Below are 27639 nucleotides of genomic sequence, written 5' to 3' on the forward strand. Positions count from 1 at the left end.
TATTTGTACAAAATAAATAAAATGTGCTGATATGAATTTACATTGCTGGGTTTTCAGTGTAGCTCATGAAGTGCATCCCTTAAATATGCCTCTTCGCTCTCTCCTATCACTGGAACAAAGCCAAGGGGAACAGCAGTAACTTGTGCATCAAATAGTAATCTAAATTTCACATGGTCCTCCTCTGAAGTTGAATGAAAACACAACAGACTTAAAACGGCAAGGTATGCAGCACACAATACGTATGCTTTTCCTTGTGTACAATTTAGAACTTTATTTTGTGGGAAGCATTTTCCTGATTCAGACTGGTCAGCCAAGGTATGTATTGCTTTAAAATCTTGTACAAAGGGCCAAAAATGTATTGGATATAAACAAATATGATAAATAAATGAAATACAGATCACAGCGTCACAAAAATATGCACACATTAAGGATGTGTGAATTGCTTTTGCAGTACAACAGTGCAAAAGTATGTCAGGTTTCACATAAACACATTTAATTGTATTGTAGGACACAATTTCTTAAGGCCTGAGACTGATGTCCTTGAGCAACACCTGACGCTCTGAGTAGCTCCATTGATGTCCAATGAACTGCTTGCACTGTGAGTAAGGGAAAGAGAAGAATGAGGCCCTTATGGTCTATGTTTTTTTTTAATAGCATATAAATTGAAAAGCAAAGCTAAAATTTCAGGACAACAGTTGTTGCTGGAGGTTGGTATATACACAGGGCTTCAGTGGGGTTTCATACAGAAGCAGAGGTTTGCCTGCATACAGCCAGGATCAACACCTTAAATCTTCAGGGGACGACTGTCATGATTTATGTCTTCTACAGCTCTGATTGCATTATCAGTGCTTAACAAACAGTAGATGACAATTATCGTAATAATAAAATACATTTGCCAACTGTGGCAATCCAAAGCACCTCGCAACAGAGGAACAGGAAAGAAAGATGGAGCCAGGAAAATGCTGTGAGAAGTTGGGAATACTCCTGGATAGTGTAGTTAAGGTAAGACAGGGAGTGTAAGACAGCACTGAGCACCAGAAAAACCGTATACTAGCTGTAAGATTGAAGTCAGAAGAGCCTTTGGAGGAGAGCCAAAAGCACTGAGGAGAAAAGCATTTATGGAAAGTTTGGGGGTAAGTTTATATGGGGTTTATTCGTTACTCCTTGCAACATCACTAAACTAGGGATTTTGAAGCATAAAAGTCACTAATAAGGTGAAATCCTGGCCCTGCTGAAGTCAATGGAACAGCTACTATTGATTTCAATGGGGCCAGGATTTCACTCATAATATTTATGGGCATAAAAGGGATGCAAGATTACATTTCTCTCCATTCTGTTAATTTGTAAAAGCCAAGAACAATATAAATACTGTAGATATTCACACAAATTCTTCAAGATTTCTACTGTCTAGACAAATAGAGTTGGTCAACCTACTGTTATAAATATTATTTGTTACAACTTAGCCCATTTTCTGGTTTGCATGAACGTTTTTCAAATGCATTAATTATTCATGCGTGTTGAACACTTTTGGGGAACAATTTTCAGAGACTGGCTTGTTTGTGAACTGCTCCCTTTAGAGTATGCACCGTGTTGTGTGGTGGATCACCAAAGTCACATGCTATTGTATTCACTCACTGGCTGGGTGATTGCTACATTAAACAAGAGAATAATGAGTAGCAAATGGCTAAAAATGAATAACTAATTTCCAACCCAAATTTTGTGATGAAAACACATATATGCAACTTTTGGGATTGGCAAACGTATTCATGAATGCCCAGTGGCTGTCTGAATATGCACAAATAATGAATAATATGCCCACAAATCTCAGAGATCTGAACTTGGCACTTCCGTTTGCCAAAATATTTATGAATCAATTTTTTTGTTTTTGTTTTCTGTTACCATTTGCCAGCTCTGCAAACAAAAGATGTTCCCTGACGCAGATATTATATTTGTTTTATTTGTTATTTGTATTGGGACACTACGTAAAAGCCCCAGCTATGGGTCAGGACCCTATTGTAATTGGCATATATAACAAAAACCTGCTCCAGAGAATGGTGTTTACATAATCTAACTCCACCCACATGCAGGCATGTGTCCACATTAGCCTTTAGGTTTCCTTTCTATAGTGTACAATTTATACTACAATTTGCATGTAAAATATCACTGAAAAGATACATACTATCCACTCATGGTTTTTTTTTTAAATGGCTCATTCCCTATGTTTAGAAATTACCAAAATGTATTAAATGTAGTGGATGAAACTAAGCCAATTTATTCAGTTCTGCTAAAGTAAAAAGTTTTTTTTTAAATGAAAATCAATTCTCTGATCAAAATACAAGATCGATTCTCTTTTTAAATAATAGAATAAAATATGTTCATTTTTATTTCCTATAAAATATTTTTCAATGGATTTATATACTTAATTTACTTGTAATGGCTTAACAGTTTGCTCTTCCTTCTGGCTCTCAACTTTATGGCAGGTTTCATTTTGTAATTATGATCCTACACTGGACATTAAAAGTAAATCACCATTTAGAACAGTTAACTTTACTGATGTCATCATTATATATAAAAAGTCAAAAACAAACATTATTTTAAATTACTCTTTAAACACTCCATATCTTTCACATGCTGGTATTAAAGTAGGCTGTTGGATGGGTACCCACACTATTTTATTTGTTGCTGTCTTTTTTTTTTCTTTTTGGTAGTACAAAGTGGTAATACAGCTAACCAAGCAACAGGAGAATGTTTATTCTGAATAATGTCTTGGTATTTCAACAGCTATTTACATGTGATGCAAGTTGATAATACGAGTTCACAAAGCTGATGAATGCTTCTAAAACTGTGGAAAATATTATCTATATGAAACCTCTTAGATTAATTACATTGCTTGTTGTTTTTTTCTTTTTATAAAGACCAAATTGTGCTTGCATAGTGATTCCTCTTCTATCCTTTAAAAAAGTACCTATGCTTCCCCAATGGACTGAATTGTATCAGTAATTATTATTAGAAAGACAGCAAACCATTGTTCTCTGACTGGTCCATCAAATACCACATTGACAAGGCAATAACAATTCTGAAGGCTGTGTTAGAGCAATAACAAAACTATAATACTTACATTTGCACATGTGGGGGCTGAAAACGTCCCTGGTTAATGTTGTAGAACGTGAACGCCTGTGTGGGGTTTGAGCTGTACTCATCCACTTCAATTATGAGTCTACTGTGTTGATGCCTTCTAGCGGCCATAATGTGCGACTGGGCGAAAGCCATGCTTGCACTGTGCAGTACAGCTTTTTCAGACAATCTGTGCTATCTTTCTACATCGACGGAAGAAGACCATGTCGTCTCCTTACCTCATCAACGTGCTCCCCTTCTGAAGCCTAAAAGATTGAAGAGATGGAGCATAACCGTTTGACAGTTAATCTGTTTTGTATTTGCTTTATTTAATGTCAGATGAAGATTTAAAGGGGGTGGGGGAACACTTACAGCGCAAAGAACTCATTACAAATCTTTCCAACTCAGTAACTTGATGAATATATTTTAGTCTGAGTTTGCAGGGGAGGGACACTTGCAAAAGAACACATGGCACAACATGTTCAAATAGTTAAGACTTTTAAACACAAATCTAGCACCATGCAGTATTGGTATGTCAATTTTAAGGTTGTGTCAACACAATTATTTACTCCCCCTGCCATTGTATTAGTGAATATTTATATCATAGCCCCCTTCAAAAATGTTCAATTGACTGTCTCTGAATGACTAAAATGCAACAAATTTTTAAGTTAATTAAAAATCACCAGTTTAAGGCCTGTTTTTCAGTAGTGCTGTGGCATTCATGAAAGGTATGTGTGGTCAAGTGATACTAAGAAATGGGTATCAAAATGGGTTTCCCATTCACATTTCATTATATTATGCCTGATTTTGTAGTAATTTCTAAAGGGTCTCCTAGTCCAGATATGAAAGCTCAAAGTGCTACTGCTCCACCTATCATACTTCATATCCTACTGTGAGGTAGTTTAGGCCCCAGATAGAGGATTCATTGGAAAATGAGGTGTTTCACAGCCTTATACCAATAAAAATGTTTTAATTACGTTTTAAAAAGAAAATCAATTGAAACCATTTTGGATACTCCTCACAATGTATCCAACTCTAAAACAACAGCAATGATTGTTTGGGAAGTGAAACTGACTGAAATGCTAAAAGTAACCATTGAAAATAGCAGAAAGTAAATTAATTTAGCTTTTTGTCTATCCCATCCCCTTCCTCCCCTACTCCCAGTTTTAATAAACTATTTCATAATTGACAATAAAAGTAAGGCTCTTTTATGAGATTGTTAGTTTTTGTTTACTTATTGAAAAAATACTTTGCTTCAAAGGAACTAATTTTACAAATATTACATTATAAAATAATTATCATTTAATATATGCAGTCTCTGGGCAGTGGTTCTGCAAGTATCTCACAGACATGGTCAATGTATCTCAGTTCCACTCTAACGGAACCACCTAAAAACATGATGGGAAGGCAGTTCACGGTCTGTAATCGCTCAGTCCTTTGCCTAGCTATTAAGACTGCCTACCTGGGTGCCAAATCTGGAATTAGTTTTTGTAAGGTGGAAGTTTGTCTTCTGTGAAACTGGGATGAGACCTTTAGTTCATTTCATTACATGGGCTGTAAAATTATGATAACTTGCTGTCATTACCAACCTACAGGGACATAGGGACATAGCCTGAGAATTTAAGAAAAAGAGCATATTTCTTCTTGACTCCATTAGAAATAATTGGTAAGGAAATAATAGAAAAACAGCCAAGGAAATTTTGAATTTTAAACACTGTCAGATGCTGTGTGCATGTTATGGAACAGGCAGCAGAATGGAAGTGCTTGAAAGCAGGAAGAGGGAAGAGAAGAATGATCCTTGTAAGAATAACAGAGTACACATTTTGGACTTAAGAAATAAGGCCTGATCTACACTTAAAATTTAGGTTGACTTAGCTACTTTGCCCAAGAAGAGGAAAAATCCACACACCTGAGTGCCATAGCTATGCGGGCCTAACTCCTAGTGTACATGCAACTAGATCAATGGAAGAATGCTACCTGTCACTGTAGGCTATGCCTACGCTATGGGGTTATGGCAGCATAGCTTGCCAGTATAGTCCCAGTAGTATAGACAAGCCCTAAAAGATTCAAATGGCAGATATGACGTCTTGACCTAGAAGCATTGTATGCAAAATGGTGCATTTTCAAAGAAGTTCATATGGACCATGCATGTCAAAGTCAGAGATTTTATCTTGGACCAGCTGCTCTGAATAAACAGATATCTGTTTGAAGTCAACTAATATAAATAGTGATTTTTAGAATTAAATTCAGCACAATTAGCAATTTGAAATTCCAAAGGGTCTACAAAAGGGTCTTGCAATATTTTATAAAGCATTAAGTTTCAACCAGACCCTGATGAGGTGTGTAAAATTTTTCCCCCATTTTACAAATGGCTAACCCAAGGTTACAGTGAGGCTGAGACAAATATTTTCAAAACTAGGAGCCTAAAGTTGGGCTCCTAAATCAATATTTAAGTACCTGCCTGATCCTGAAAATTGCTGAGCATCCAAAAGCTCCACTGACCTTAGTGAGAGCTGCTGGGTGCTCAGAACTTTTGAAAATATGACTAAATATGCTTAACTTTAGGCTCTTATTTTTGAAAATCCTGGCCTGAATGATTTACCTAAGGTCACATAGAGAATCATTGGCAGAACCAGTCCTAGACACCAGGAATCCTCATTCCGAGTTAGATGCACTAACTACTTCCTCCTCGCTGGACAAGGTGGACAATAGCACTTGCTAATTCCACTAACGTTAGCTGCTTTTGGTAGAATTCGTTACACTTTGTTCCCAAACACTGAGAACAGTGTACCAAATATACTGCTCTGATAGCACTTACTGTAGAAGGGTTTTCATAAGTGAGGATCCAGTGTCTTCACACATGGGAGAGCCTGTGAATCACAGCACTAAGCCAGCCTGCATGGATGCTAGCCAGAGACACTCAGCATGATGGTCACCCTGTAAACAGGCAGAAAATGAGAAGCCAGCATATCTCACTTGAGAGGAAAAAATTATGTTATCATAGCACTACTGAGCCCTCTACCAAGTGACAGCCATACAATGTCCACCCTGGAGACATACAAATTGTCCAGGATAGGAAAGGGAACCAAAAAGCTGGATCTGGATCTAAAAATAAAATAGCTAGCAATCACATGAACAACTAGTCCTAAACAGAAATCAGAACAATATAACCACAGTACATAACTAACAATATTAATTCAACAGATGAAGCTACTGTCAGCAATATACACAAATGTCTTTGATCCTTACCTTTCACTCTCTTGATGCCTTGCTGAATAAGTGGCTGGCTGGCTGCTAACATTCTTGGTGACTGAGAGAACAAGCTGTCTCCCTCCAGCCTGACTGCTATCCAAACTGACTCCCCTTTATTTTCCTTTACAACATTCCTTAAGATTTTTTAAAAATAATTTGAAATTTCCCCCATAACCCAAAACAGGGTGTGACATGCAGTAGGAAAATAATTACCTGCAGCTGTACCGTGTAAGTTTTAAAATCACATGCCCAACACTACTAACATACAGCACTAGGACTCAAATCCCCACAGCAACAATATGCTAACCACTCTCTTCCCCCAGACTTATGGAGCTATGGGATGGCTGCCAGGGAGATACAGAGAAATGTAAAAAAGATTTTATGAATATGAATATTAAAATAAAAATCACAATCCTGGATGTTAGTTGTTTTTCAATCTCCAACATTTATGATTCTATTAAATGATCTATCCATCTTCTTACCAGCGTAGGAATGTTCTCTGCACAGTTATTTTTCTAGGACTTTATCCAGTTTACTTTTAAATGTCCCCAAAGGTCTGATCCAAAACCACTGTACTAAATGGATGTTTTCCCACTGCCTTCAATAGGAATTCCACCACTTCCACTCGGAGATTATTCTGCAATGGGACAACTCATCTACTTGAAATTAGGCACATTCTTAAATCCCCTGCTGAACTGGGGCCTTACAGAACTCATTGTATGGCGTTTTCCTGATTTTTTTTTCAGCCCTAAAATTTTCCTTTCTTAATGTCATCCCAATATTCTCTTGTATAGGTACCAAACAAAATAATTCCAGTCCATCTTTTGCATGAGTTATCTTTCCTTTGTTTAATTTAACCTCTTTCTCCTTCACTTTTTCCACTGCAAACCAACATTTCACTTTAATCTCCCTTCCCCCATCCCCACTCTGATTCTTTTTCTGCCTTTTGTTCTTCCTCCAATTCCTATCTTTCCCTGTCCATTGTTCCTCAACTAACTTACTCTGTTCTCTGTGCGACAGTCCCCACCACCACCTATTTTTTGTCAATCCCATGACAAACATCTGTTTTGAGACATTCTCATAACCTTCCCAGCTACTGGACAAGAGCCTGGATCCAAATCCACCATGGCTTAAGTACAGTAGTTGTCATTTTAAGTAATATTTACTGGTAGGTTGTTAAAATAAAATAATATAAGCAGACGATAGAAATTAAGAAATAAAAGTGTGAAGAAGAGATGTATTGTGAGATGAGCTTTGCAAATACATAAGAAGTCAATGAGGCAGAGAAACATATGATGGCTATTCCAGATCATAAGAGCTGCAGAGGAGCAGTTGCAGCTCTTGCACCAACAGTAATGAGGTAATGTGAAGAGCAAGAGAGACAAGCCCAGTGGTAGATGAGTGGGAACAGTGTAGACAGAGAGAAGATATGTGATGTAGGCTAGAGTTTGTTCATGGAGAGTCTGAAGAACTGGGATTCGGAGATGCAATTGAGAAAGAAAGTGCAGTAACAAACGGAGAGGAGATGAAGGCATTTCCATGCAGCTTTAAAAGAGTGAACCACATATTTCAGGGAAAGAGGTGCTTAGAAACACAATACATTCTCTTAAAGAAGTGTATGAGAGTTCATGATAGATAGTACAGTAATACAGTGTTGCTGCTTATGGTGCAAATACATGGAGTAAATAAACTCAATAGCGCTTGGTGAAGAGTTCAAATCTTCCTCTGCACCGCAGGCAAAACTGCTCTCATTGAGTTTGTCTCAAGAATAGAAGCAAGTTACTTAAGATAAGGAAGCAAAAACCTTATTTTTAGAAAAATCCAGTGCAACGGAGTGTTCTACAGTAAGAGTGCCAACTATCACAGTAACATTACTGTAAGATGTAGCATTTGAATCCATTATTATAAAATACTCTAGTATGTTTTTGTTTTAAACAAGGGATGGGTTGATGGAGATAGTCCAGCATTAAAGGAATCTAGTGCTATCAGTAAAGAAACAATTACTTTGAAGGGTATGTGCTGTTTAGGAAAGACAGAAACAAAGGTAAAGGTGGTGGAGTAGCATTGTATATCAATGATGAGGTAGAATGTAAAGAAATAAGAAGCGATGCAATGGATAAGACAGAGTCCGTCTGGGCAAAAATTACATTGGGGAGGATAACTAGTAAAGCCTCTCCTACAATAGTGCTTGGGATGTGCTATAGACCTCCGGGATCTAATCTGGATATGGATAGAGCCCTTTTTAATGTTTTTAATAAAGTAAATACTAATGGAAACTGCATGATCATGGGAGACTTTAACTTCCCAGATATAGACTGGAGGACCAGTGCTAGTAATAATAATAGGGCTCAGATTTTCCTAGATGCGATAGCTGATGGATTCCTTCATCAAGTAGTTGCTGAACCGACTAGAGGGGATGCCATTTTAGATTTAATTTTGGTGAAGTAGCAAGGACCTCATAGAAGAAATGGTTGTAGGGGACAATCTTGGCTCAAGTGATCATGAGCTAATGCAGTTCAAACTAAATGGAAGGATTAACAAAAATAAATCTGCAACTAGGGTTTTTGATTTCAAAAGGGCTGACTTTCAAAAATTAAGGAAATTAGTTAGGGAAGTGGATTGGACTGAAGAACTTATGGATCTAAAGGTAGAGGAGGCCTGGGATTACTTTAAATCAAAGCTGCAGAAGCTATCGGAAGCCTGTATCCCAAGAAAGGGGAAAAAATTCATAGGAAGGAGTTGTAGACCAAGCTGGATGAGCAAGCATCTTAGAGAGGTGATTAAGAAGAAGCAGAAACCATACAGGGAGTGGAAGATGGGAGAGATCAGCAAGGAAAGCTACCTAATTGAGGTCAGAACATGTAGGGATAAAGTGAGACTAAGTCTAAAAGTCGAGTAGAGTTGGACCTTGCAAAGGGAATTAAAACCAATAGCAAAAGGTTCTATAGCCATATAAATAAGAAGAAAATTAAGAAAGAAGAAGTGAGGCCGCTAAACACTGAGGATGGAGTGGAGGTTAAAGATAATCTAGGTATGGCCCAATATCTAAACAAATACTTTGCCTCAGTCTTTAATAAGGCTAAAGAGGATCTTAGGGATAATGGTAGCATGACAAATGGGAATGAGGATATGGAGGTAGATATTACCATATCTGAGGTAGAAGCGAAACTCAATCAGCTTAATGGGACTAAATCGGGGGGCCCAGATAATCTCCATCCAAGAATATTAAAGGAATTGGCACCTGAAATTGCAAGCCCATTAGCAAGAATTTTTAATGAATCTGTAAACTCAGGAGTAGTACCGAATGATTGGAGAATTGCTAATATAGTTCCTATTTTTAAGAAAGGAAAAAAAGTGATCCGGGTAACTACAGGCCAGTTAGTTTGACATATGTAGCATGCAAGGTCCTGGAAAAAATTTTGAAGGAGAAATTAGTTAAGGACATTGAAGTCAATGGTAAATGGGACAAAATACAACATGGTTTTACAAAAGGTAGATCGTGCCAAACCAACCTAATCTCCTTTTTTGAAAAAGTAACAGATTTTTTAGATAAAGGAAATGCAGTGGATCTAATTTACCTAGATTTCAGTAAGGCATTTGATACCGTGCCACATGGGGAATTATTAGTTAAATTGGAGAAGATGGGGATCAATATGAACATCAAAAGGTGGATAAGGAATTGGTTAAAGGGGAGACTACAACGGGTCCTACTGAAAGGAGAACTGTCAGGTTGGAGGGAGGTTACCAGTGGAGTTGCTCAGGGATCGGTTTTGGGACCAATCTTATTTAATCTTTTTATTACTGACCTTGGCACAAGAAGTGGGAGTGTGCTAATAAAGTTTGCAGATGATACAAAGCTCGGAGGTATTGCCAATTCAGAGAAGGATCGGGATATTATACAGGAGGATCTGGATGACCTTGTAAACTGGAGTAATAGTAATAGGATGAAATTTAATAGTGAGAAGTGTAAGGTTATGCATTTAGGGATTAATAACAAGAATTTTAGTTATAAGTTGGGGACGCATCAATTAGAAGTAACGGAAGAGGAGAAGGACCTTGGAGTATTGGTTGATCATAGGATGACTATGAGCTGCCAATGTGATATGGCTGTGAAAAAAGCTAATGCGGTTTTGGGATGCATCAGGAGAGGCATTTCCAGTAGGGATAAGGAGGTTTTAGTACCATTATACAAGGCACTGGTGAGACCTTCCCTAGAATACTATGTGCAGTTCTGGTCTCCCATGTTTAAAAAGGATGAATTCAAACTGGAGCAGGTACAGAGAAGGGCTACTAGGATGATCCGAGGAATGGAAAACTTGTCTTATGAGAGGAGACTTAAGGAGCTTGGCTTGTTTAGCCTAACTAAAAGAAGGTTGAGGGGAGATATGATTGCTCTCTATAAATATATCAGAGGGATAAATACAGGAGAGGGAGAGGAATTATTTCAGCTCAGTACCAATGTGGACACAAGAACAAATGGGTATAAACTGGCCACCAGGAAGTTTAGACTTGAAATTAGACGAAGGTTTCTAACCACCAGAGGAGTGAAGTTTTGGAATAGCCTTCCAAGGGAAGCAGTGGGGGCAAAAGATCTATCTGGTTTTAAGATTCTACTCGATAAGTTTACGGAGGAGATGGTATGATGGGATAATGGGATTTTGGTAAGTAATTGATCTTTAAATATTCAGGGTAAATAGGACTAATCCCCTGAGATGGGATATTAGATGGATGAGATCTGAGTTACCCAGGAAAAAATTTTCTGTAGTATCTGGCTGGTGAATCTTGCCCATATGCTCAGGGTTTAGCTGATCGCCATATTTGGGGTTGGGAAGGAATTTTCCTCCAGGGCAGATTGGAGAGGCCCTGGAGGTTTTTCGCCTTGTTCTGTAGCATGGGGCATGGGTGACTTGAGGGAGGCGTCTCTGCTCCTTGAAGTCTTTAAACCATGATTTAAGGACTTCAATAGCTCAGACATAGGTGAGGTTTTTCGCAGGAGTGGGTAGGTGAGATTCTGTGGCCTGCGCTGTGCAGGAGGTCGGACTAGATGATCAGAATGGTCCCTTCTGACCTTAGTATCTATGAAGCTATGAATCTACTTCATTTAATGTGAGAAATAGACTGGATGCTCTAATAGGTTTCCCCCCAACTTATAATGTTAACATAATCCTGACAAACTGGTAAATAGGACCATTTTGCTGCTCTCAGTTCTGCCACCAGGAACTGGATAGATGTTCTTCTATAGGAAAGTTTGCAATTAAAAACTGTTTCAAAGGAATATGTTCTTGTTTTGTTTGTTTATTTGCTAAGACAAATAATGACAAAAATGCTGGCAAATCACGACTACTGAACAGTCTCTTCTGATTGGTTTGAATTTACCTTAAGATAAAAGATCAAATGTTCTCAGCCTATTTATGGACTTTAAAACAAAGGTAGCTTGATTAAATGGCCATTAGAGGCTGGTAGCTGTTGAGGCTGATCATGTTCTGTACAAATGTACTTCTGGAACCATTAGGCGTCAAGTGCTCCCTGTGAGCCAGTAGTTTGTTGTATAAATGCATATTTAGGTAACTTTTTAAAATGTACATTTTCTGAACTAAGACTATAATGTGTAGCACTGAAATATGCACTTAAAAGTCTACTTTTCCCAATGTGAACGCATTATGTACCTGCCATTAGTGTCAATGACAGTTCAGAAAGAATGCTGAAAGGAAAATAGATTCCTCGGGGATATTTAAGTTATAATCTGTAGTGTCATTTAAGGTGTTCCCCCCCCCCCCCCGCAAGCTCCCCAAAGATTTCTATGTTATGAATTAGTGATCTAAAAGTTCTATTTAGAAACCTAACCCCATTTTAGGTACAGAAGCACTACATTAAATGGCACCATTAACTTTTTAAGATGTCAATTTAATGCTGCTGAAAGGTGCCAGGGTGACAGCCTTGCACACTGAAGTCCTCTGCAAGCTTCCCTGAATCACCTTTGTATCTCAAGCCTGCCTGGAGAGACCCCTTATTGAGGGTAAGAAGGGTAGTTCAGACACCATTCCCATTCATTCTATGACCTCTTTGGTGTAACTGCTAAGAAGGGTACTAATTATGGTGATTTTTTGTAACAAGGATCTCTCTCCACTGGGAATGCCACTGAGAAGTCATGAGATGGCACAAAAGTTGTATAGTGTAATAATTTAGAAATTGCTCTATCACAGGTTTCACAGTCCTCAACTGTCAATCAGAGGATATACTTCTATGCTCTGATCCCTTAGGATATAACTGTAGCTATGCTGGCTTTATCCTGTGGTGTAGATGCAGTGTACACCAACAGAAGGGGTGCAGGTACACCATCTCCCCAACCTATGGTAGCTAGGTTGACAAAAGCATTCTTCCATTGACCTAACTCTACCTACACTGGCAGCTAGGTTGGCATAGCTACATTGCTCAGGGTGTGGATTTTTTACTCCCCTGAGCATCACAGCTATGTCAACCTAAATTTTAAGTGTAGGCCAGGCCTTAGACTCAAAGTCCTTTGATTCAGGAGCATGTCTAACTGAAATAGATCTCTAGCATCCCTCTTTTTAAACATCACTTCTCAATGGTGGATTTTGATCGTTTATTGGCGTGATGTCATCCTCATGATCTAGCAGGATTTACCATCTCATCAAGCCCATAATTTGTTTCCACAGATCTGAACTGCTTTGAATAATGTCTGATTTATAATGTGGAAAAATGTGCTTTGGTGACTCAATGAGACCTCTTATTTCACTTTAACTACCTCAGCCATTTTTTAAAAATTCAAATTATTTTCCCCTTACCTAAAAAAAAACCAAAACCCAATATTATGTCTTGCTGCTTATAACTACCTGTCATGTACTGGGTAAAAAAAATCCTTTACTGAAATTAATTTTCTTCAAATTAGTTTTCCTCCACTGATCACACATACAAGTAAGTATTGTCATTATTTTAGTTTTAAAGAGCACTGAAGCAATTGTTGGGTGAAACTGTCACAAAAAAAGATTATATGCATATTGTAAATAGATATAAAAGGAGGAAATAAGATACATTAAAGTCTATCTCCTTTTTAAACTATACCTCCTTGCCTATTTCTACTGAATTTCATCAATAGAAATGTTTTACTTATTGTATGCCACAATTCTGGACAGTCCTTTGGACAGACAGGCAGACAAGGAAGGAAGATGAATGCAGTCAGAATACACTGAATATTAAAATACTTCACCTAAGTAATCTAATAGCTATACCGATTTAATACGTTTACCGCTCAGAAACCTTTTAGTATGTATCATTTTGAATTATAACTACATGATCGCGCTTTCTAATTCTCTTATTCCAACACCCACAAAATTGTAGTTGCTTGTTCTTCATTTTACAAAAATTTGTTTCATTTTTAAATTATTAACAGTACAACTTACTGGATCATGTCCTGGGGTACACAAGTACTTGCTCACTTATTCTTTTCATTCTAAAAACACAAATGCAGCACATAATACTTCTTTTTTCACTTCAGACCCTGAAGAGGCTCTATTTTACAATATATCATGAGCACCCAGTACATCTTGGAGATAAGAATATTACAGTGTTTGCACACACAAATGTACTGAGCAAAGAGAAGACGTTTATTGAGACTAAATAAATTATTATAATCCTACATTAGATCTTGACTAAATGTATCCAGCATATCATACTTGAGTAAAGTACTAAAGTGGCCACATTTTCTTACAGTATAAACCAAGTCCTTTTTCAGAAAAATAAACAGTTTTGGTTTAAGGTTATTTATATTAATCCCAAAATAAATTAGTGGTAGCTAATCTATGTAAGTAAATCTAGTCAAAAAAAGTTTATATACATACATAAAAGCTGCAAAGCTCTTCCATTACTCTTAAAAATCTCTTTTTCCTCTCCTAATATTCATCAAACTTCATGATATCATTACTGGAAGTTAAGGATCTGAATTTAAAAAAAATGATAAACCAAGTCAATACCCAGTTTAAAGAAAAAATAACTGTACATATATAAAAGCCATGAAAGCATCAGCAGTTTAGTACTGTGATTATTTAATTCTACACTTCACTCTGAAATTTGGTTTGTCATTTTATCCAGCAATTAAGGTACGTTTAAAAAACAAAATATTTTATATTTGAGAAATTTACAAGTGTTAAAACATTCATGCAACAAACTAATATTTGGAATGTCTGGTTTAAACTCACAGTTGAAAAGCTCTGTTCTCAGCCATCTTTTGATAGTCTTCATCCAGACACTGCATCATGTGGGTTATATGATGCACAATTGGGCAAATTCTGGCCTCTAAACATACATATATACAATTCCCAATGGGCCAAACCCTGTTTGCCTTATTCACACAAGTAACACAACTGACTTCAGTGGGACTACTTACAAGAGTAAAGCAAGCAGAACTTGTTCCACTAAGTCGTGCACACATATCTGACGGTAGAATATGGCACCTATAAGCCACTGAAGAGACATTATCTGGTAGTTTCACCTATCTCCCTCATACCAACATTAAGATAGGAATGTTACAAAGCCTACTATTAATAGAAATGCTATAATTTTCAAGTGTTCAGTTACATTTGTTTGTATTTAAGCATTCAAATTCAGTGTTGACAACCCAAACACTGCAGCATTGTGTTCATGCAAGAGAATTAGAGAGTAAAACTGACCAGTCTATTTCTATTGGTCAAAGTACGTGAAATGCAAAAAAGTAAGAACAGAGTTTAAATGGGAAAAAGTAAAGTAGAATTTTAAAATTCTCAGATTAATAACCTAAGGTGCTGGCAGTATTTTTTTTTAAATAATCTAAAATGAAACGTTTTTTTAAAACATAGCATTTCTCTGTACTGATAGGGTCATCCCCTCCAGTGGTAAAACCTTTGGAAGGAGGAAATCTCCACAGAAATCCCCTCATATCATCCCTATTAGGGGTGAAAGGAATGGGGTACTAGGATTTTCCTATAGAAAAAGCCATGGGATCAGCCCCAAACTTGTCAGATCCCCAGGGATCTGCTGGAAGCCACACCCATCTGTACAAAGACCCTGTGTTTACACAGGAGCTGCACTACAGGACTTCTACCAGGGAAAATATATTATGGGCTCAGACCATATTATCTTCTCCAGAAAGCCTCCTTGGGCTGGACCAAATGTGTATTAGCTTCTGGGCTCCTCCCAATCCTCCCCCTTTCCCTCTGAACAAACTCCAGATTCACATGGTGCCCTCCATAAGGCCCACAGGAGAGGGGAGGATGCAGATGCAGCTTAGCCTTCTTGTCTTCCATGTCAGAGAGGAGAGAGCTATGCATGAAGGAAATCCTCAGTGAATGCATCTAAGGAAGCGGAGCTGGGGCACTGATTTCTAATACACATACACAAGTGTAATAAACTGAAGCTGAAATTTAGGTGGCCGTTTTGTATATTCCTTATGTGTACCAGCATGGCTGAGTAGCAATCCAATCCCCCAACTCCTTCCTCAAGTGAGGAATGACAAATCCCACTGAAGTTAATGGGGTTACTCATGTAAGAAAGGACTCTCAAGATCAGGTGCTATATATAATTCTGAGAAAATAATTTGTTAGTTTATGACTGTAGAACCAGTAAGTAGAACTTGTGTGTTTGGGCATCCACTGAAGTCACTGGTATTATTAATAATAATTATGTTTATTATAGCTCTAGCTAGGAACCAACCCAGATCAGGGGTTGGCACTAGGCAACTGTGCTAGGCACTGTACAAACATAGAGCAGTCAACAGTCCCTTCCCCAAAAAGCTTAGTCAGTAATGCCACATTAGTTCTTTTACATGGGTCTGGGGAAAGGGGAGCGGATAGGAAGGGATTAGCTGTTACAGAGAAGACATGGGGAAGGGAGAGAGGTTACAGGGACAGAGCAGGTGAGAAGGAAGGAAGGGATGGAAGGTAAGATGGGCAAGCATGGAGTAACACTGAGGTGAAGAAACTGGAGGGGGTTGGAGCAAACAGCCAATCAGCACAGACCAGAGAAAATCCTGTCAAAACTGTAGAAAATATCGGTGTCCGTTGACCACTGCTTCTGCAGCTGCTCTGCTAGATTCAGTCTCTGGCTGAATAGTAAGACTTTCATTGGCCTTAAGAGGAGTTGGACTAGGTCTATAGAAAAGGAATTGGGGTAGGAGGTCAGGAAGGACAGATTCTGCAGAAAATGTAGCTTTTAAAAATATATTTATACCATTGACAGTAACCTTGTTATTAATAATAATTAATTCATAAGCTAAAAAAATACAAGACAAGCTTCAATCAGAGCAAATATTTACAGTTGAAATATACAGACCAATACCCTAAAAATAGGCATTTTAATGGAAATCCTGACCCATCCTTACCATATTAATTCTAATAAGTACCTATCTAATTAAATACAATAGAGTATGTTGAAAGAACATTAAGGGCCCATCCTGCTCCCAGTGAAGTCACTGATTTCAGTGACTGAATGGGGAAATTAAGCATTTTACATGTAGTCAGTGTAATGAATCCATTCCAGATTAGCTGTTACTGGAAGTTACATAGTGAGGGTTAGCTGGTAGTACTAACATAACTTCTGGTAACACATCACATCTGACACATTTGTTGACAATTTGAACAAGGAGGTCAAGGAGTGAATAGACAAAGAATAAACTCCTTTACTCCTCTAAAGTGGTCCCTGCAGCACCAGCTGGATATTCATTAGCAGAACAGTTCTGCTACTGTCCATACTGTATCTGTTCTACACAGAAACAGTTGCAGGACTCCACTTCCACTCTTATCTTTCACAAGCAGTAAATTCACAACTATTTTACCTAGAAGAACATTAGATCCAAAGTATAGGCTTTTGACAGGGAATAAAGCGGAGAAAATGAACTTTGAGAACTCCCTCTCCTACATGCACAAAAAAAATGCTTGGTTTCAGAGTAGCAGCCGTGTTAGTCTGTATCCGCAAAGGAAAAGGAGTACTTGTGGCACCTTACAGACTAAAAAATTTTGTTGAGCATAAGCTTTCGTGAGCTACAGCTCACTTCATCGGATGCATGCTTAACATTTCTGATAGACATAATCCAGAATATTGAGGGTTAACATAAAAACTCCATATCAAATTCAGAAATAATATGTAGAGTGGTACCACATCCCTTGCACTCAGTCAGACATCCTTACACCCAAATCTATTCATGTGTGCACTCCATTCAGAGTCTAACAGTATAAGGTCCAGAACATGCAAGTAGCCCTCACCCTACTTTAACATAATCACGTTCTGTCTCTTCCAGTTCAGACACCAGTATCAGTACAATATGTGTAAGGGAGTCTCATTTACACTACCTTACGTATCGCCTCTGAATCTGGCCCTTCATCCTTAGCTTCTGTCAAAGCAAGGTCTGGAAAATGGCCTTTATGGATTTCTTTTTTATTATTATTGCTAATAATTTGGATGAACATTGTTATTAATGTTCTGAGTATTAAAATTCTCACTATACACTATTTTTCTTTGTTCACTAATTATTATTGTTTTGTCTGGAAACAGGACCTGTTTTGATGAATGGAGTACAGTTTTTCTTTGTTTACTATTTATTATTGATTCATCTGTCTGAAAACAGGAACTGTTTTGATAAATGGATTAAATAGTAATCTGGTATCACAGAGTTTAATCATTTTCCCGTATAATTCAATGGCTAAACTCCTATTGACTTCAGTGTTGCAGAACTGTGCCCATAGTGACTTCTTCACATAACTCCGTATCTTCTACTGAAATACGAGGGCCAAAACCAGTGGAACTACTCAGGTGAGTCCAATTTGGAACACAGAGCCCAATTCTGTTCCCAAATATTTCCACAGGAGTAGGAGCAGACAATTATTTTGTAACTTTTGAGAGAAACTCCTCAGCGTATCACAACAGATATTCCTACAAAACCACACTGTTAGGGGAACTATTTCTCTCAAGAGGCTGAAGCATCAAAAAAGGTGGTGTGCTTTCAGACCGCTAGCCCTCTTTACACTGATACCAATAGCTCCCACATTGAACATTCAGAGTTAAATAAAAAAGCACAACCTGTGTAAATAAGACTAGAATGCCAACTATATACACATATTGCATTTTCATATGTTCATAAGATAACACCATTTCAAATATTTTTAAAATTGCATCTTAATGGAAGGTTCTAAAACATGTATTATAGATTTGCTCTAATCTATCAATCACATTTGTATATCTTGAAAATGGGCATTTTTCTATGTGTGAACTTATGTAGGCATTTTTTAAAATGGTTATTCTACTTCTAATAAAACCTAACGAGGGAATGGTGTATGTATATATAATGAACATTCACAGAAAGATAAAAATTACAAGGGTGCTCAATCAAGATTTTTTGCCCTCTGAGACAAATGAAATAAATCACAACAGCAAAGCCAGATAATACCCAATAAATCCATGGCTGAATTACAGCATAACTAATGTGTGCCCATCAATTAATGCATTTATAATACATATAAGAATGCCAAGAAAATCCATATGTAAAATAACAATTCAAAAAGTATTATGCATGCAACACACTGCCAGTGTGTCTGGCACCATGAAACACAGTTTATTATTCATGGGTTTTATTACAAGCTAGTACTCCACTGCAGGATATAATGGCCCCTTAAATACTTTTCTCAAAAGATATATTCTTCTCATAGGGGTCAAAAGCCTATTTTGGGTACATAAATTTAGGATGCAAACTTGTATTTAAACTACATAGTAAAATCTTTTGGAAATACCGTTAGTAAATGTCAGCAGTAGCCACTTTCATAGTTTAATAATCTTGAGCAGTTACTGATTTATCCACAATACCAAAAACAGTTTTAGACCATATTATAAATGAATCACTTGTTACATTTATTTAACTTTTACTGAAGTTGGAAAAGAATATTAATAGTATAATCGTTAGCAGACCCCTTTTAACTATGGCGTAGTGAAGTCAGGATTGTGCATAGCAAGTGCATCTTCAACTATCGATCTTGCCAAGCAGTGATGGAATGTTTTAAACCTTAGGAGACAGTACAATTTATTTAAACCATTTTTTTTATTTTCCTGATTTAATTTTATATATAATCCACACATACACCGTGTCCTATAGTGACTATGCTATATTCATCAATAAAGTTATGTACAATTGCAACATATAAAATACAGTTATTAATAAAGCCTCAAAAGTTTAAAGTAGCTAAGCATCCAAATCTCCAACTGTCCATTTTTTCTGTCTCCCCCCCCCCCCACCGCTTATACAAGAATATAGTGTGTAAGATTGGATACCAAACCACAACCGTCTAACAGAATAGATGATGCCAGAAACAGCCTAATTTCTGGAAAACTTAGAGAACGCCTTCCCGCTGGAACAAAACTTTGGAAGGTCACTAAAGCCTCTCCCACCACAAAGGAAACCATTCAACCTCCCCCAGCCCTTCGTTTTGCCCCTCAAAGGTGAGGGCACGGACAAAGTGAGCACTGCCGTGACATCTGGGGGGTTCTGCCGCGGGCGGCTGGGGATATTTGAAAAGGGGGTGAAGAGACTGACCCTGAAAGCCCCCCCCCCCCAACGCGCCACTCCCCAGCGAAGTCCAGCCCCACCCCAGCGTCTCTGGCTCCAGAGGAGAGGTGGTGCAATGCCCAGGCTGCCCTGAGGAGCCTCCGCGGGAACTCTGCAAACAAAGTAACTTCCAAGGTGACATTAGGAGACTGGAGCACAGGTGGGAAGGGCTCCTCGCAACCCCTCTGGATCCCGGGCAACCCAGGCAGCGAGCGAGCCCTTCTCGGCGCGCGGAGTGCCAGTCCTTACCTTCAGCCGGCCCTTCCCACCAGCCGAGCATCAGCAGAGCCGCGCCGAGGCAGGGGAAGGGGAGCCGAGAGGATTGCAGCTGCTTTCCCTCCTCTTCGTCCTCCTCTTCCTCTCCCGGGCCGGGAAGCGCCGAGCCCCCGCCCCCGCCCCCGCGGCCGGCTGCCTCCTCCCGCGCTCGCTCTGGGGCAAATGTTTGTTTGTTTGAAGGGAGCCCGGAGCAGCCCACGGGGCAGCCTGGTTGGGAGAAGCCAGCCCCTGACGCGCTTGGCGGCGGGGGAGTTTCCAGACGCTCGCGCGGCGGCGCACCGAGCCCCCCCCCCCAGCCCGGCTCCCCACCCGCGGAGGGAGCCGGAGCCTTGGCGCCTGGCTGCCCCTGGCCACCCGCCTTGCACCAGGGGGAAGAGCGCTGCGGCGAAGCCCCCCCAGCGCCGCACGCGTAGAGGGGGCTGCAAGGATCCGCCCCCGTCCCTGCAGGGGAGAGCCCCCCCCCGAGACTTACCCTCCCCACCAGGGCTGCCGTGAAGAGGCAGCATTTATTATTATTATTATTATTGTATTATTATTGTTTTGCGAGCCACCGTCTCCTTCTCCGGCAGCCCAGCCTCCCCTCCCCCGCTTCCCCTTGGGGGGGGGGCCGGGGATTCCTCCCTCCCTTCCCGCGCTGGCTGCGCCCCGCGCCAGCCCGCCTCTCCCCGCTGCAGCGCCGGAGACTGGGGGGTGGCCACTGCTCGGCCCCAGTGCTCTGGGTGGAGGGAGAGTCAGAGCCCCCCTCCCTTCCCACCTGGTGTGGGGAGGTCTCCCGGGGATGGGATGGTTTAGGGCTCTCAGCCCCCGCACCCGGCCCCCTCCTGCATGAGGGGCCCCTAACCTTGGGCTGCTTTTGGTGATCACAGGAGCTGGGCAGCTACCACTGGTGCTCCGTGGTGCCACTGCTTTAGGGGTGGGAAGGGGAACCCTCTGTGTCCCAGTGCCCCTCTCTCTGGCTGGTTTGGGAGCCTTAGGGAGTGGGAATCCCCTGACCCTCTCTATGTTGTTGCAAAAAGAAAAGGAGTACTTGTGGCACCCTAGAGACTAACAAATTTACATCACGAAAGCTTATGCTCTAATAAATTTGTTAGTCTCTAAGGTGCCACAAGTCCTCCTTTTCTTTTTGCGAATACAGACTAACACGGCTGCTACTCTGAAACCTGTCTATGTTGTTGGGGACTTTCTCAGCAGTCCTGTCCCAGGCTGAGACTGTCTGAGCCCTGCTTCTCCCTGCAACCCTGCGCTGGGTGGTCCCTGGGCATTGACTAGGGTCAGGATTCCCACCCGAGCCCATAAGAACGTCCATACTGGGTGAGACCAATGATCCATCTTGCCCAGAATCCTCTTCCGACAGTGGCCAGTCCCTTCAGAGGGAATGAATAGAGCTCCCCCACCTTCCCGCACACATGCCCTTTGTGCAGCTTTAGGATGATGATTTGACACTTATTCAAGGCTAAAAAGTACCTGCTATCAGCTCTGGCAAATGCAAAAATATCCAGTGTTCCTTTCATGACATTTTAAAAAAGTAAGAGGCATATGAACACTGTGATTTCTCCTGGTATCTTTGGCCAGAATTTCCCTCCTTTGCTGGGGTGAGCCAAGTAGAATAGTTGCTATCTTGCCACCTTAGGGGTGACTGTGTTTCAGTGGTGCCTCCTGAGAGGCACTTAGCAGTTCTTAGTGGGGGAAAGACGGTATACAAAATGTAAAATATTTATACAGCACCACTGAACAAGATGAGACAAGGTCTCTGCCCCAAACTGCTAGTGCCATGGCTTTCAAAGGTACTAAACATGCACAGCTCCTGCTAATTTCAAAATCAGGCCAGGAACACACTATGATATATTAATGATCCTATCATATGATATTATAGCTAGAGAGCATGAAAGTTAAATGAATACATAGAGGAGAGAAAAGAAAAGGAGTACTTGTGGCACCTTAGAGACTAACAAATTTATTAGAGCATAAGCTTTCGTGAGCTACAGCTCACTTCATCGGATGCGACTAATTATTATAAGCATATGAAGGGCTATGATACACAATCTTCTAGTACAGGGATTCTCAAACGGGGTTGGGACCCCTTAGGGGGTCACGAGGTTATTACATGGGGGGTCGTGAGCTGTCAGCCTCCACCCCAATCCCCACTTTGCCTCCAGCATTTATAGTGGTGTTAAATATGTAAAGAAGTGTTTTTAATTTAAAAGGGAGAGGGTAGCACACAGAGGCTTGCTATGTGAAAGGGGTAACCAGTACAACAGTTTGAGAACTACTGTTCTAGTACAATAAAAACTCGGAATTATGAATTGACCAGTCAATTATACACCTCATTTGGAACCAGAAGTATGCAATCAGGTAGCAGCAGAGACAAAAACAAACAAGCAAACAAAACAAAAAAAAACCCTCAAATACAGTACAGTACTGTGTTAAATGTAAACTACTAAAAAATAAAGGGAAAGGTAAGAAAAATTGACAGGGTAAAGAAACTGTCAGTGCTTGTTTCATTTAAATTAAGATGATTAAAAGCAGCATTTTTCTTCTGCATAGTAAAGTTTCAAAGTTGTATTAAGTCAATGTTCAGTTGTAAGTTTTTGAAAGAACAACTATAGCATATTTCTGAGTTATGAACAACCTCCATTCCTGAGGTGTTCATAACTCTTAAATTCTCCTGTAATTCTAAGCTGAAATAATTCAAACCCCTCCAAGGATACATTGGATACCTGTGCACTGGTTCAAATGTGGCCTACTGGGCAATGATGTATGGTAGCTATGTGGGAATAATTAGTAAATATTGGGGCTAAAATTTTTTAAACAGTTCCTTCCTAAGTAAAGAAGTGGGCTGATTTTCAAGAGTGCTGAGTCCGTCCTGGGAACTGTTGGGTGCTCAGTTCTTGATTGGATGCATTCAGTGGAAAAACCGATGAAGTGAGCTGTGAGCTTATGCTCAAATAAATTTGTTAGTTTCTAAGGTGCCACAAGTACTCCTTTTCTTTTTACGAATACAGACTAACACGGCTGCTACTCTGAAACCTAACTTTAGACACCCATTTTTGAAAATCTTTGGGTATTTGGTTGCTCCATTTCCGCATCTGTAAAATATGAGTAATGTGTAACTTTTTGAAAGACACTAAGATATTTAGAAAAAGTTCTATACAAGTTCTAAGTATCATTATCTATTATTAATATCCTAGTAGAAAATTATGGTCAAAAGCTCTAGAAATATTCTAGGTTGATCTGTTACCCAATAAGTCATTTACATATACATTTGCTATATGATTTTCATTTAATTCATGGGGCTACAAAGCTTTTTTAAAAATGAACTGCAATTGCCCTAGGTTATGCAAAGAGATTGATCCTTGAAGGTGGAGAAGCTTTTATATCCTATTTTTAAATAATTATTATTGACAGCAGAAATTGCAACATATGGACATGTTATTTATGCAGCAAAAGACAAAAACTGAAGAATTTCATATGATACAGAAAGATGTACTTATCTAAAGGAAAACAGTTGTGCAAAACAAGAAGTTCATAAGATCAGCAGGGATAGAGAGAGAAGTGGTGGAGCAGTGCATCACTTTATTTTTGTAAAGTTGTTTTTTCTGGCTGGGTTGTCTGTTTTGTTAATTGACAATATTTTATGAATAGTTTTATTTAGTTCATTGCATTATAATAAGTAAGGATATTTATTAAGTAAACAAAGGATGCAGGCTTCTGTCACCAACGTGCCATTGCAGAATGGGATACAGGAGTATTAGTATAGTGATGAATGACAGTCTGTAGTCAAATGTGGGTAGCCAGTGGTGCTTCTGGGATCTGCAACCACCACTGTTCTGCTACCCTCCCTCCCTCCACCCACTTCCACATCCCTAAATCCTTTACCGACTGCACATCTCTTTTCCTTCCTCAGCCACATAATCCCCTTCTGCCAACCAGCTCCCTCCCTGTAATGTTGCTGTCATATCTAGTTTCAGATTTGGTATCTGCCAGATATTTACACTTAATGGATCAAAACCAAACAAAAAGCGATATTTTGTTGCTGTTATGTTATTGACATGAACTGTGACCATATAGATCATTATTGCAACCACTGTCATATACTTGCAGCAAATATTGTACAAAGGTTGTTGTGTGAGGTGCCTAGAAGAGGTTATGATTTGCTGGTTATAATTATGCTATCTGTATGTGTGTACCATTTTTGTAGCTGAAGTTATGAATATTAGCTATGTACTTGTATCTCAATGTGTTTGTGAATACCATTAGTGAAGCATTTGGTCAGCTTCTTGAGAAAGGAATTTTCAAATTGAGTGCCCAATCAAGAAACACTTGACAATGGACCTTGGGAGACTCCAATCCACATAAGAAATCTTCCTGGGAATGTTCAAGATACTATGTGAGCAATGGCTGCTGCCTGCAAACTGAGTCATGCATGGACATGTGACTTGCCCATGTGACTCCAAACACCATCTTGCTGCTGCGATTTTCCACAGTAAGAACAAAGGGGTGTTCTTCCACAAGGCAAAGAATATAAAATACCCTGGAAACCCCTCCGTTTTGTCTTCAGTCCTGCTTCTTACTTCTGGAGGAAACTTGCTGCAAACTGAAGCTCTGAGCAAAGGACTGAATGATCCATCCCAGCTGTGGATGTATTCCAGAGACTTGATTTGAACCTGCAGTTTATTTTATCACTGCTACAAGCCTGAACCAAGAACTTTGCCATTACTGTATGTAATTGATTCCATTTAACCAGTTTTAACTCTCATTTATATTTCTTTCTTTCTCTAAATAAACCTTTAGATTCTAAAGGATTGGCAACAGCGTGATTTGTGGGTAAGATCTCACTTCTATATTGACATGGGTCTGGGGCTTGGTCCTTCGGGATCGAGAGAACCTTTTTTTCTTTTACTGGGGTATTGTTTTCATAACCATTCATCCCCATAATGAGTGGCACTGGTGGTGATACTGGAAAACTGGAGTCTCTAAGGGAATTGCTTGTATGACTTATGGTTAGCCAGTGGGCTGAGACCGAAGTCCTCTCTGTTTGGCTGGTTTGGTGTGCCTTAGAGGTGGAGAACCACCAGCCTGGGGCTGTGACTGCCCTGCTATAAGCAATTTGTCCTGAACTGGTATTCTCAGTTGTGTCCCACCAAAAGCAGCATTCTTATAGTTGCATCCTTTGTTTAAGAGTGTATGGGATCATTCTTTCGTGTCAACAAAACCATAGTCCAGCTTCAAAATATTTTGATTTGGGTCAGTCATAAAATAAGAGATGATGGGAGTTAACAAGTCTGCATTTTCTAACTAATTTTTAACTGTAGATCAAAATGTTCTGGCTGCCTTTCAGTTGTCCCCACAATGAGTGGAACATCCCATGTCAGAGCAATTTTTCTGTCTTTGTCCAGTCGTGCTGCTGGATTCTCTTGCAATTTAAAGACTGGTGATACTGAACTGAAGACGCTCTAGTCGTCTCTCTGTCTGAGCTCGCTGGTGGTGGCTTATGTGCAGAACCCTCCCCCGTGGCACTGTCTAATGCCATGGTGATTAGCCAGTGTAGGGATCAAATCTAATCAGATGGCAGGAGTGGCATATTCTGGAGAAGAGCCAGCAGAAAGAGGACTTAGCTTCTTGAGGACACAGTGTGGAGAAAGGGAGACACAACTGAAACAGACAGCAAACATGAGAGTTCCCTGTTGTGCAAGGTGTGATGTCTGGAGTCTCCTGGTATAACTCCTGTCCAAACTACTACTAATGAAGGCCTTCCCATATTGCACAGGAAGGCAAATGGAGGGAGATTAAGATGAGGTAATGTTTGCAGGAAATGATGCAACAGATGGGACCATAGGGAACAATTCTAACATCATTTTATATTAGATTAAATACCTTTTCTTTGTTTTTGTATTGGCCTTTAGATTTTAATAGAGAATCACAAATTGCTATAGAATTCTATTGGACAGCTAAGAAATATTTAGAAACTGTCATTCTGAATATATTTTATGTTGTTTTTTGAAAATAAATTCTATAGAACCCTATTCACTTCATCCCCATTACATTCTGTAGGGATTTTCCATAAGAGGATGTTTGGAAAGCACTAAATGGAGAATGGAAAAATCATGACTTTTGAGATCTGTAGAGTCACATTTGGGGAGCAGTGGAGAGGCAGAATGAGGAAACAGTTGTCCCTTTGAGCTGGTTTGTACCCACATTGCAAGATAGGGAGACTTACTGACTTCCTTTGCTTAGTATTTTACCTGTCTTGCAATGAAAACTCCAAGCAGATCATTAAATAAATTGATTGGAAACGTTGCCTAGTTTCACTGAAGCAGAATGCAAGTACTAGAGAACAGGTCAGAAAATGTCAATGAAAATGAGATTTTGATGGAAAATGGACACAAACATTTTTCCAAAATATTTTCCTTGTCTGATGATCTCAAACATCTACCTATTCACTGCTAAACTGGTATTCCCCAGTCCTGCAAGCTGAACTATGCAGATAGGCTCAGTGCAGGCACCAGGACCCATCTGTGTGCATCAACTTTGAGAACTGGGGCTGTATTTTGTAACTTTTTATCACATTAACCTTCAGTGAATCATAATGAATATCCCTCGCCATCTTATAGTAACTAAGGGAGTGTTTTCTAGGCAGCGGGAGAATACCACTGTCACAAGAATATGCAAGATTACCCTGGATTTTTTTTATACTGGTAGATTTATAAAAGGGTTTGCAGAGTGGCTAAAATATTCCACAAGAATTTCTAAGGAGATCTCTTGTATATAAAATATTTGCAAAGTGTTATAATAAATATATAGTCAATACCATACACTAAATTTGGAAGTCGCCTCATTCTTATTATCATAGGCTGCTCTACTGAAAACTTGGACTGCCTTTTTCAACTAATGGGACTTCTGTTCCATCTGTCCTAGTATTTATACTCCATGTAGTGTGAAGACCCAGATAGACTGGATTCTAAATAGGTATCCATGAACTGTAGATAGTAGTATTATATCCCTTCCATTGTATGATATAGAATTTCCCTTTACAAAGTCTGGCACAACCAACATTATCCACTCATAAACATCAAATTGACCTCAACTGCTAATCGTTACTATTGAAAACCTGTGTGTTATTTCTGCTCCAATTCTGTCTCTGGCATTGTACAAGACACAACAGGTGACATGGTATCTGAGTAGCATATGATCTACATAAAAAAATTATACATAATCAGGCACTTATTTCTAAGTAACCGTGGTAAAGTAATTGTGAGTATTGTAAGGCCTCCTGCCTAACCAAGCACAAGAAAAAATAATCTGTGCTACAACTTGAATGGCATGCATCTAGGATCCCACAGAACAATTATATAAAGTTGTCTGGAATACTCAGTATCCGTAGTAACTACATGACAGCAGCTCCAACAAGCAAGCAC

At 39.4% G+C, this 27639-nt stretch overlaps 1 protein-coding gene across 3 annotated transcripts in view; it reads right to left on the minus strand.

Annotated features, from left to right (window-relative positions):
• The window catches only part of MPPED1 (metallophosphoesterase domain containing 1), an 81259-nt gene extending 60599 nt beyond the window's left edge, over positions 1–20660 (minus strand). Inside the window, exons 1-4 of one of the 3 annotated variants that reach the window (XM_038416240.2) lie at positions 20198–20612; positions 14226–14322; positions 5933–6051; positions 3119–3380 (exon numbers count right to left, since the gene is read on the minus strand). In XM_038416240.2, coding sequence (XP_038272168.1) covers positions 3119–3270 — 152 coding nt within the window. In that variant the 5' untranslated portion in view covers positions 3271–3380; positions 5933–6051; positions 14226–14322; positions 20198–20612. Of the gene's footprint in view, positions 1–3118; positions 3381–5932; positions 6052–6363; positions 6471–14225; positions 14323–20197 lie in introns of those variants that run through there. The other 2 variants (XM_038416231.2, XM_043515671.1) reach the window with 2 other exon arrangements.
• Between the last annotated feature and the right edge of the window lie 6979 nt (positions 20661–27639).

Source organism: Dermochelys coriacea, chromosome 1 (genome assembly GCF_009764565.3).
Source record: "Dermochelys coriacea isolate rDerCor1 chromosome 1, rDerCor1.pri.v4, whole genome shotgun sequence".
In the NCBI taxonomy this organism is placed as follows: Eukaryota; Metazoa; Chordata; order Testudines; family Dermochelyidae; genus Dermochelys; species Dermochelys coriacea.